At 47.2% G+C, this 11433-nt stretch overlaps 1 protein-coding gene and 1 long non-coding RNA gene across 2 annotated transcripts; one reads left to right on the top strand and one right to left on the bottom strand.

Annotated features, from left to right (window-relative positions):
• Nucleotides 1-676: 676 nt before the first annotated feature.
• LOC310698688 lies at nucleotides 677-4343 on the bottom strand. Its single transcript, XR_014521702.1, has 2 exons — nucleotides 4017-4343; nucleotides 677-3463 (listed from the first exon to the last, which is right to left on the bottom strand). It is a non-coding gene; the product is annotated as an uncharacterized lncRNA (long non-coding RNA).
• A 63-nt stretch (nucleotides 4344-4406) lies between these two features.
• On the top strand, nucleotides 4407-10429 carry TOR2A (torsin family 2 member A). The gene is made up of 5 exons (XM_083486014.1): nucleotides 4407-4671; nucleotides 5274-5539; nucleotides 6853-7028; nucleotides 8517-8644; nucleotides 9511-10429. Exons 1-5 carry the CDS (start codon nucleotides 4509-4511, stop codon nucleotides 9753-9755), a joined length of 978 nt encoding a protein of 325 aa, XP_083342140.1. The 5' UTR covers nucleotides 4407-4508; the 3' UTR covers nucleotides 9756-10429.
• Nucleotides 10430-11433: the final 1004 nt, after the last annotated feature.

Raw genomic sequence — 11433 nt, forward strand, 5'->3', positions numbered from 1 at the left:
TTATTATTATTAGTCCAAAGCAGCTTACGAACAAAGAGTTTATAGGGAGCAACAACACAAAACATCAGTTTGGGAGGAAAAGCAGTAGATAAATACGCAAATATCCATAAAGATCCACATTGATCCAGAACCGAAAAGCAGTTTGGTTAGATTCCGTTCTCGTGTGAGAGCCTGAAATAGCAATTGTTCTTTAGATGAATGATGATCTTTGTTGCTGTTGTAACCCCTATCTCACCGAATTGTAGAAACAGGTGAGCTTAACAGGTATAAGATTTAGCCGGTGCCTCTGTCCAGATTGGGAGCTCTGTCCCTATGCTATTAGCCACAAACAAGGAAATGCTTCTGGTCCTCCAGAAGGTAGAACCCCAAACCCCCCTGGGACCTACTCGTACGGGAGTGGTTGCAAACAGAAATGAACAAAATTCAGGCCTCTTTGCAGAGGATATAATTTTATGCACCTCTGACCCTATCACAGCAGGAAAAATCTATGTACAGAGTTGGAACAGTTCTCCAGGGTCTCAGGATTGCAAGATACTTTTAAGAAAGCAGAGGTCATGCTTTTTCATACACCACCCCATTCACATGCAGTAGACTTTTACAGCAATGTTGAAGATTCCAATAGCTAGGGAAAGTTTAAGATATCTGGGGGTGCAAATTACCCAAAACTTGAACAAACAAGTTGTATCAGTTTAATTATAGTACAGTTTGGAAAGCTCTAAATATGGATATAAAACATTGGAATAAATGAAGACTCTCCATTATAGACAAACTAGTTGCATTGAAAACAATGATTGTGCCTCCATTTCTTTTCTTCCAGACTTGGGTGAACGCCTGAGATGGATGAAGACCCTGGAACCTATCCCTAAAGGAATCCAGAAATTCCACCCACCCGTGGGAAGCAAGATAGGGGAGACCTGGCCATAAAAGGGATAGGCATACCTAACCCCCCAAAAGAGAACCCCCAAAGAAGCCCCAAAAGGAAGCCCCAAAAGTGGAGAAAGGGGGCATCCAAGGCATCTGAGGGAACAAAATAACCCTCGGGGAAAGGCCTAAAAAACACTCCAAAAGCTTCTTTCGGCTGATGCCCCCTCCCCAGCTGAAGCCAGCAGCCCAATTTGGGCAGAGGCTGGCACCCCTCTCCCTGCTCACCCATGTGGATTACCCCAGCTGTTAGCAGGACCATCTGGCTCACATCCACATGGGTGGGCACCCCTCCTCACCATTCCCTCATCTGCAAAGGAGGAGCAGAAGAAGCAGAGTTCACCTTGATCACTGCCTCTAATGGGTATTCTAACTTTTAAGCTTTAAGCCAGGGCAAGAGGCAGCAACAGCAGTTCCCACCTCTCCGCTGCAGACTGACACCAGAGCATCAGGGCACACTCGCTGCAAGTGGGGGCCTAACTTGCAGGCAGGCAAGTCTTAGAGACACTCATTCAGGGGCCTGCATCTCTACCTGGTGCTGGTGGTGCAGCAGCAGCAGCCTGGTCTTAGGAGAGTCTCATTCAGTAAAATTGCATAGGATGTCCCCACCAAAGGCTGTCCCGCTGACCAGCCTCTCTCTGCCTGGACACTATCGCTAGCTTGTAGGGTGCCTGCCTGGCCTTTTAAACAGCCCCTGAATGAGGAGCTCACAATGCCTCCCTTAGCTACTCACTGAGGTCACAGAGCCTGTTCTGCTGACCAGCATCCACCCTCTGCCTGGATACCAGAGCAGAGTTAGGTCAGGGAGGTAGCCAGCCAGCCTTTATAGACAGGTGAGAAAGGAGGGGAAGGCAGCCCAGTGTGTAGCCTCTCTTGAAGACCTTGTGATTTCTATGATACATTCTGCATTCTTGTACAATAGACATAGAGAGGGGTGCAGGTAACGTGAAGATGAGTAGCTGTTTGGAAGCTATCCTTTTTATCTCCAGTTTAGTTTTACTCATATGAAGGCTAATGCTGTGTAGTGTAATGCTGTAGTCCAGGCATGTCCAACTCCAAGTAGCCTGTGATCTATGATCACAGCTGTCCCTCTCCTCCCCCCACCCCCAAACCAGTGTGCAATCTCTCCCCCCCCCCCAATCAAAGGGAGCCTTGCAGCTGATGTGGATCTCAAGGTTGCAGAAAAAGACCTTGAGACCAACCAGAAACAACCCCGCGGTCAACTGGAAGCTTGCGATCGATGTGTTGTACATGCCTGATAGAGCAATGTTCCAGATATTATTACCCAACCTCAGCTGGTATATTAGAGGTTTCCTTCCATCGCTGGGCAATAACTGTTGTGAACAGGAAGGAAATTAATTCTTTAGATTTAAGAGTGTAGTTTGGGGTCAAATCTAGGGATAAGAAAGCAAGTGCCAAATCAGGAAGGATATATTGTTGGCAATTTTGGAGGTCAGATTAAAAGCTTTTTGCCAAAAGGCGTCGACCACTTTCACATTTCTGGGAGCGTAGTGTGGCCCCATTTCATTATCTGAAATTGACAGGTTCACCTCTGGACTTAAATTGGGCAAAGCCCCATGTAGTAATTACATACCTGCACCCACCCCTCAAATTACTAAAGTCAAACTTGGAGTGGTGGGCACCAGTTTTTGCTGTCCTGTTCACATGTATTGATCATACTACATGTGCTCCACCAGACTGGGGACTTGCAATCATTATCCCAATTTACAAAAAAGCGAATTCTAAACCAATCAGTCTCTTAAGTATCATCAGTAAATTGTATGCTAGCCATCTTTTGGGAAACTTTCTAGTTAGATGGAGGAAGAAAATTTCCTGGAGGAAGAGCAAGGATGTTTTAGGTCTGGCTGCTCATCCATTGACCAGGGATTGGTTTTACAGCATCAGAAAAATATTCTCCTGATGGTGGGGCACTTTACACAGCTTTTATAAACTTCAAGTCTGCTTTTGACATGATAGCAAGAAACAGACTACAGGAGCTGATCTGCAACACCTGTGCCATGTTTGTCTTTTTGCTGCAGAACATGCAAAAGTACATCTGTAGCAAGCGCAAAGAATGGAGAGCAGCTCCAAGCAAAGATGGAGCTTCTCAGTGGAGCTGAGCAGACTGTGGAGGAACGGCAACACAGACAGGTGGGGAGCCCCTGGGCATAGCTGTCAACCTTCCCTTTTTTTGTGGGTTATTCCAGCGCCGTTCCCCACTGTTATCCCGGATTGTTAGATATCCCGTACACTGTCCCCAGGACAGGTGAGGCTGCTGATCCCTTATTTTCAAATCTGAAACCTGACAGCTATGCCCCTGGGGAGGAGAAAGATGGCAAAGGGGAGGAAGGTGAGTCTCAGAAGCAGGACAGTCGTGAGCTGCAAATCGCTCCCACACGTGGGACACCAATTCTGGCCCAGAGGAGCAAGGACAGCAGCTGCCAACCTCAGAAGACACCAAGGGGACAATGAAAGGCACAGTGCACAGAAGGATCCCTGCCACCCCACAGAGGACAAAGGGGGGGAAATCCTGCTTAAAAACCTTTGAAAACCACACCTTGCCAACAAAGGTCTGTATAGTAAAAGCTATGGTTTTCCCAGTAGTGATGTATGGAAGTGAGAGCTGGGAAGCAGAAGCCTGTTCTTACCACAACTCTCCCATAAGTAACACCCATTTGGACATACCTAAAGCAAGAGTATGGAAATGAAGAGCTGGACCATAAAGAAGGCTGATTGCCGAAGAATTGATGCTTTTGAATTCTGGTGCTGGAGGAGACCCTTGAGAGTCCCATGGACTGCAAGAAGATCAAAGCTATCCATTCTGAAGGAAATCAGCCCTGAGTGCTCACTGGAAGGACAGATCGTGAAGCTGAGGCTCCAATACTTTGGCCACCTCATGAGAAGAGAAGACTCCCTGGAAAAGACCCTGATGTTGGGAAAGATGGAGGGCACAAGGAGAAGGAGATGACAGAGGACAAGATGGTGGGACAGTGTTCTTGAAGCTACGAACATGAGTTTGACCCAACTGTGGGAGGCAGTGGAAGACAGAAATGCCTGGCCTGCTCTGCTCCATGGGGTCACGAAGCGTCTGACACGACTAAACAACAAAACCAGTGAGAGGACCAATGGTCTGACTTTGCATAAGGCCTTTTGTATGAGGCACTGTTTCCTTTTTTATTCTTTAAGAAAAAAAATTATAGAGTTTTCCAGTTACACTTCCCACTTCATACATTTTTTTCTTTCATTAGTCCCATACACGCTTCCCAACGTATCCTTTACCGGCATTCTAGGTTTTAAAATTAAAAATTATCCCCAAAATCCGCAACCGTCAATAAAGCGCCGTTTTCCCCCTCAGCGCCTTTCCCGCCTAAACCCTGCCTTGAGGTAAGCTCTCCCATCCTAAACCAACAGCCACCCAAGCCCCGCCCTCCCCACCAGGCCCCACCCCTTCCTTAGCGTCAGAAGCGCGAACTTTTGCCCAGTTACGAAGCTGCGCCCTCCCCCTCCCGCTTGGGCCCCGAGGCAGGCTGGGAGCCAGATCGGCGGCGGCGGCGGCAGCGGCAGGCACGCGACTCTCGGCAGGCGCAATGGATTGGGAAGGGGGGCGCTTGCTGCTGCCCTTCTTGCAGGTCGTCTTCCACCTCTACCCTCCGCTGGGGTTGGTGAGCTCGAGCGGCCCCTTGGATCTGAGCTCCTGGCACTGCAGCTTCTCGGGCAATTGCGAGTGCGACTTCCGGCCCGACCTGGCAGGTGAGAGGGGAGAGGAGGGGGGAAGGGGCTGGAGAGAGAGGCAGAATGCGCAGGCGCGAGCACGTGCACCTCAACGGTTCGAAACTCAGCTGGGAGCGTCGCCGGGGTGGCAGAAGTTCTCGTCCCCACTGCGCCACTCCTTTTTTTTTAAAAAAAAAAAATTAACAATTTTAACATATCGAAATCTCAAAATATATCATATTCATTATCTCCCCCCCCTTTCCACCGCACCTCCCCATCAGGCCCTTCCCCCCCCCGGACTTCCCTCAGCTCCTCTCTCTGATTTTTCAACACATATTATTCTCTGCATACTGTAAAATTGTATAAATCCTTATATTATCCATCTACTGTGTTTACATCCACTTCACCACTCCTAATCCTGTATCATATGCGACTTCCTCCAAGGGTGGTTGTGAGGGCAGATCTTGGCCCCAGGGTCAGGAATGGTTGGGGGTTGGAGCCCCCAACAATATGTATCCCCATATTACCCCCCCACCCCTCAGGTGCGGTTCTTGGGGTGTGTGTGTGAGATGTGTGCGTTTTTTAAAAGCAGTGCAAAAAGAAGAATCCCCGCCCCCACTAAGCCTCTTGATTCATCCCAGGTCTAGAATGCAACTTGGCCGTGAACCTGGTCGGCCAGCAATTGGCAAGGGAGCTTGTCATGAAAGGCCTGAAGGGGTTTGTGCACAACCCCAGCCCTGAGAAGCCTCTGGTGATGTCCTTCCACGGATCGAGCGGCACGGGGAAAACCTTCGTTGGATCTCTGCTAGTCCCCCACCTCTTTCGCTCTGGGCTTCGAAGCCCATATGTCCACCACTTCTCCCCAGTAGTTCACTTCCCCCATGCAGAACACATCGAGCAGTACAAGGTAAGGAAACTGCCTTTTAGCACCAAGTTGCAGGCTTTGTTTTTCTGCGGCAATTCGCCACACGGGTCCCTGTTTTAAAATGCAGTAGGACACATGTAGTCTGGAGGCTTCAGTGTAGCCTGACCTAATCTGTTGCTTTGTCACCTTTTGTGACCTGATTCATGTGCTAAACCAAACTGTGTCCTGCTGCAAACTCTTGTGTTGGCTCCTGGGGGTGGGGGTGGGGAGGCAGCAAACAAATTTGCTCATTCTGTAATTTTTCTGCTGTCATGCTGCACTGAGCTAAGCCATGGTTTGGTTTAGTGTGTCATACAAACCAGGGCTTGTGGTTCAGCTCTCCTGAACAAACTGTGAGCAGTATCATAGGACAAAGCTTAGTTTATGGCTCATAATTACTCTGGAGAGAACTAAACTGCAAGCCCTGGTTTGGGCATTATACGTAGCCAAGCCTTGGTTTAGGACAGCACAGGACAATTGGGGGTGAACAAACAGGTCACTATGTGTGACTTAATGTAATGTGCAAACCTGGTCACCATAATTAGAGATGCAATAAATGCCACTGAGCAGATGAATTCTGCATTCCAACAGTTGGCCAAGGGCTTGGAGAAATAAATTTTTATTGGTATTTAGAAGCCATTGGGGAGGGGGAAACCAAACTTCCACACGCATGGCACCACCACACTGCGCACCAATCCCTCTTGCTCTCCTGGTTTCAGTAAAAGCAACGCAAAGCCTCCTGAGCACAGTGGGAGGCTCCTGCTGCGCTCAGGAGGCTTCAGGCGGCTATCCCTGAAGCCAGGAGAGCAAGAGGGAACACTGCGCAGCCTGCATTCACTGCATAAGACGCACACACATTTCCCCTTTTTAGGAGGGGAAATGTGTGTCTTATAGAGCAAAAAATGCGGTGTATTCTATATTGGGGATCAGCATCCTCTGGTTCTTCAGATGATGTTGGCCTCCAATTATCACCAGCCCCAGCCAGCATGGACTATGGTCAGGGATAGAAGCGGGTTATGAGTCCAACACCATCTGGAAAGCTGCAGGTTCTGCTACTTGGGTCTATAGAAATACTCAGCCTGGTCTGTGCAGTTGGGACAAAGGGTGCTGGGATCTCCTGACCTTCCACCACACCGCACTGCTACTGCGTGGTTAATTATGGGCCTTGTGGTAGTCAAATAATAACATCCTTCAACCTGTAAACTTTTCTGAAAAGTATGTGTAAAAGGCCTTGCAGTTTGCAGTGGTCTTTTTTTCCTTACATGCTTGTGCTGTTTGTGTATTGAATGAGTATTCTTTTCTCTATCTTCTCCCAGAACGATCTGAAGAACTGGATCCAGGGGAATCTGACACGCTGCGGCCGATCACTGTTTATCTTTGACGATATGGACAGGATGCACCCAGGCTTGGTCGATGTGATTATCCCATTCTTGGGACCTTCCTGGGTTGTGTTTGGAACAAACTACAGGAAAGCCATCTTCATTTTTATTAGGTAGACACTGATTAAATAGCAGATATGAAAGGCAGGAGGTTGCCTTATACCAGGGGTCAGCAACCTTTTTCAGCAGGGGGCCAGTGCACTGTCCCTCAGACCTTGTGGGGGCCGGACTGTATTTTGGGGGGATAATTGAACGAATTCCTATGCCCCACAAGTAACCCAGAGATGCATTTTAAATAAAAGGACACATTCTACTCATGTAAAAATATGCTGATTCCCGGGTTTAGAAAGCGATTGGGCCAGATCCAGCCCATGGACCTTAGTTTGCCGACCCATGCCTTATACTGAGCCAGGCCATTGACCCATTTCACTCAGTAATGCCTACACTGACTGGCAGCAGCTATCTAGGTTTCCACTGAGGAGCTCTTTCCCAGCTCTTGCTGGGGATTGGTCTGCATGCAAGGCTGATGCTCTGCTACTGAAATACAGCCCTTCCATATTGGACTTTGTGGGAAATTATCTAGTAAGGAATTGCTTACCATCTGAAACCGATTCCTCCTCTCCCGTCTGCAAATTATATTTTCTGCATGAAAGTCATGAAAGAAAGACCCCAGCTGTAGTGCAGTAAGAGAATATTTGACTTAATGATCCCATAGTGTGTACAGCACCTTCTTTGGATGCTAAGTGTTTTCAAAATGTGGTAAACCTAGCTCTCTTGTCTTTTTCTGCCTTCCTGCTCATTCAGCTAGGCCTGACCCCAAAGTCCTGCCCTGATAGCACCATTGCCTGTGCATAAACTTCAGTTGATTTTGCTTTCTTTAAAATATGATTCTAAATGAAAACAGCCAGCTCTTACAGCATAATCCTATACTTGCCCATTGTGAAGTAGGTCTGTTTGAGTTCAGTGGAGCTTATTTTCAGGTAAACAGGTTCAGAATTGTAATCTACGGGACTGATAAGTGCATATTTTATATTTATTTATTAGAAGAGTTCTGTGTTTTCTGTACACTACTCAGAGCACCTTAGCACAAATAACAAAAAATCAGTTTCATGAAAACTTTGTTTACCTATCCAATTAAGCCCGCCGTTATAAAAATGTCTTCAGTAACCAGCAAAAATGAAAAGTAAGGGAGGTGCCAACCAGACTTCACAGGGGACGAGATGTTCCGTGATCTGGGTGCAGCCACTGAAAAGGTCTCTTGTCCCACCCAGGTGTGCTTCCAACGTAGGCAGGGCAGAGAAAGGCCTCTCCTCCTGATCTTGGGGAAGTGGCAAGATGGTGTAGGGACAAAGATTGGGAACCTGAGCCCCCACCCCGGATTGCTGGACTACAATTCCCCCCATCCCTTTTGCCCATGCTGTATGAGATTGATAGGAGTTGGAGTCCAGGAACATCTGGAGAGCCACAGTTCCCCAAACCTGATATAGGAGCAGGTGATCCATACAGTATTGTTGTTAAAGCACTGAAGCACATCCTTATGAGTGAAGTGTGTGTTCTCACAAGCCATCTTTTCTCTTGCATCCTGTCTTGTTCTCTGATAGCAATGCTGGTGGGGAGCAGATAAACCAAATTACTTTGGACTTCTGGCGGGCCCATAAAGACCGTGAGGAGATCAGCCTCAAGGATCTGGAAGCATCAGTTTACAAAGCTGCTTTTGAAAACCCCCAAAGTGAGTATCATTTGAGAAACAGGAAACATAAAAACAGCCCTGCTGGATCAGGTCAGAGACCCATCTGATCTACCATTCTGTTTTCGCCATGGTCAGCCAGCTGCCACAGTGGGAAGCCCGCAAACAGGACCTTAGTGCAACTCTCCCCATACATAATTCACAGTAACTGATATTCAAACAGTAGAGGCAGAACAGTAGCCATAGGGGCCAATAGCCTTATCCTCTATGAATTCGTCTTGCCCTCTTTTAAAGCCATCTAAGTTGGTGGCCATTACTATATTTTTGTGGGAGTGAATTCCATAGTTTAACATTATGAAAAGGGAGAGAAGTACTAAACTTTTCCTCCCACACTTCTCCCCTCAACATACCTGTTTCCCCACAAACTGAGTTTACTTGTAACCTCCAAGCCCCACCGGGAATTTGTGGAGGCAAACACAGGCAGAGAAGTGCTTGACCACCTGCCCACATGGCATTTTTAAAACTACTGTCATTTTATAGTGGTAACCCTTTTGTGGGTGAAATACCCTTTGCCTCCTTCAGTGGCCTTGGGTGAGAGAACCATGCCCACAGCAAAGGGAACATTGAGCTTTTCACACAAAATGTGGGCAGTAAAACTCTTGCTGAGGAAGAAGGAGCCACACAAAGGCACTGTGGCCCATATTACCTGGAAGGAAATAAAATTATCAGCCAGAGATTTATTTTGCAAAAATCTTATCTTTCCTCCCCCAGGGGTGGGATTCAGTGGTCCAGTTCAAACATATGTGGTCCACTACTGGCCTCTTCAAGAGTACAGGCCTTTCCCCTTCAAGAGTACTTAATTCCCTACTTAATTCCCTACTTAGAAACTTGATCTCTCTCTCCTGCAGATGGATTTTGGAAGTCTGGGATAATCGATCAGCACCTTATTGACTTCCTCGTGCCTTTCTTGCCTTTGAAGCAGCACCATGTGAAACAGTGTGTGGCCAGTGAGCTCACCAGCCGAGACCTAGAGCCACAGCCAGATGTCATCCAGGCAGTTGCTGACAACATCCCTTACTTTCCAGCAGAGTTGAAAGTGTTCTCAGCCACAGGCTGCAAAACAGTGGCTTCACGGGTCTCTTTCTTCCTTTGATCTCTCCGGATTTTGGTCACTTGCCTGCAAAGACTTCGCTGGTGACAATTTTGGAGTTTTAAAGGCTCAGCACAAAGACTGCCTGACCAATTATCCTGATTGGCTTTAGGATCAAGGAAGAGACTTTCCAGAGCATAGACTCAAACAGCAATGCTGACTTGACCAACCAGGAAACCAAAAAGCACTTTATACTTTGCCCTGAGCCTTGTGCTGTGGACTCTTGAGAACAAAGGAGTAGAGTCTGTGATGTATTGGAAGGGAATCTTGGCTGCTCTCATAACACTGTCTTATATAGACTTTTTCTTAAAAGAAAAAGAGGCAATGACCACAATTTTAGATTCCCTAACACAGCACAATTTGATCAGTTGATCTAAAAATCTTACCTCTCGTACCATTTTTAAAGACATACTGTGATTGTATCAATGTGCCAGAAGCCACAGTCCTAGGCTAAAATGTTGTAGCAAGATCCATCTCATCTGAACTGATCCATACAGGATTGATTTGCCTTACTGTGATTACGTGCTGATGGTGGCAATATAAGTGACACCAGGCACTGTTGGCAATGGGGCTGTGGGGAGAGATGGTCTTCCGGTGCCTCCTTTTGTACACAAGAACTGGATTTTCCCTCAAAAGTGCCTGAGAAGCCGACAGGTAAATAAAACAGCTGTTTTGCAGTGTTGTGTAATGCACTAGGGAAGACCTTAACCAGGTGGCAGACTGGATTCTTGGGTGGGTGGGAGCTGCCCAACCTGACATCCCCATGGTACCAGTTTTTCCCTTGGCAATGCATTTTGAAATCAAGCCACATGGGAAATTACACAGGGCTTTGAAGCTGTTGGTACTCAGCTGCTGGGCAATGCTAGGAAACGGAGTCACATCTTGACCTGTTGTTATACAGTACAGTCATACCTTGGGATAAATATGCTTCAGGTTGAGCTTTCAGGTTGCGCTCCGCGGCGACCCAGAAGTAACGGAGCATGTTACTTCCGGGTTTCACTGCTCACGCATGAGAGCATGCACAGAAGTGGTAAAACGTGACACGTGCTGTCGCACCTTATGTTCTGTTCGGGATGCGAACAGGGCTCCGGAACAGATCCCATTTGCATCCTGAGGTACCACTGTATATGGCAAAAGGTGAGCAAGTGGGTGTGGCTTGAGGAAAACTGCTAATTTAGCCCACAAGCTTCCCACCACTATGCTAGCACTACTAATCTAAATGGTTCCAAGTTGCTGAGCTGTGTGCGCTAGTCACTATCCTGCAAGAATAGTGCATTAGAATTACATAAATGCGAGTTATCAGATGACAATATATTCTACCATCCCATTTAGGGTGATTCTCTCTTCCCAAATCCAGCCCCATTACAACACAAGACATATTTTTAGTGGGTCCCTGCTCCAACTCTCTGGCAAGGCTTTTCAGAGACACCATGGGGCAGGAGGAGATGGGAAAGATTCCTTGTGCAATCCTAGATCCAAACCAGAATACATTCAGTCTCCCAATTTATTGCCACTTAGTAATTGGCAAAAAGCCTGTGCAACTTTCTCTCTGAAAGGCTTGTGGTACAGACAAGCCTTTTCTGTATATTCAGAGGAAGAGGAAACCCAATGACAGAAGCTCCTATCATGACCCCTTACACGTTTTTAAAATCTTATGTTAAGAACCTCCTTAAAATGAGAC

The sequence above is a fragment of the Podarcis liolepis genome (genome assembly GCF_965112155.1).
Source record: "Podarcis liolepis genome assembly, chromosome: Z".
NCBI lineage: Eukaryota > Metazoa > Chordata > Lepidosauria > Squamata > Lacertidae > Podarcis > Podarcis liolepis.

Excerpts from the sequence above, each read along its gene's own strand:
- TOR2A (XM_083486014.1), top strand. The coding sequence starts at position 4,509 with ATGGATTGGGAAGGGGGGCGCTTGCTGCTGCCCTTCTTGCAGGTCGTC. Across the intron at positions 5,540-6,852 it reads AACACATCGAGCAGTACAAG|AACGATCTGAAGAACTGGAT; the intron begins GTAAGGAAACTG and ends ATCTTCTCCCAG. Across the intron at positions 7,029-8,516 it reads GCCATCTTCATTTTTATTAG|CAATGCTGGTGGGGAGCAGA; the intron begins GTAGACACTGAT and ends GTTCTCTGATAG.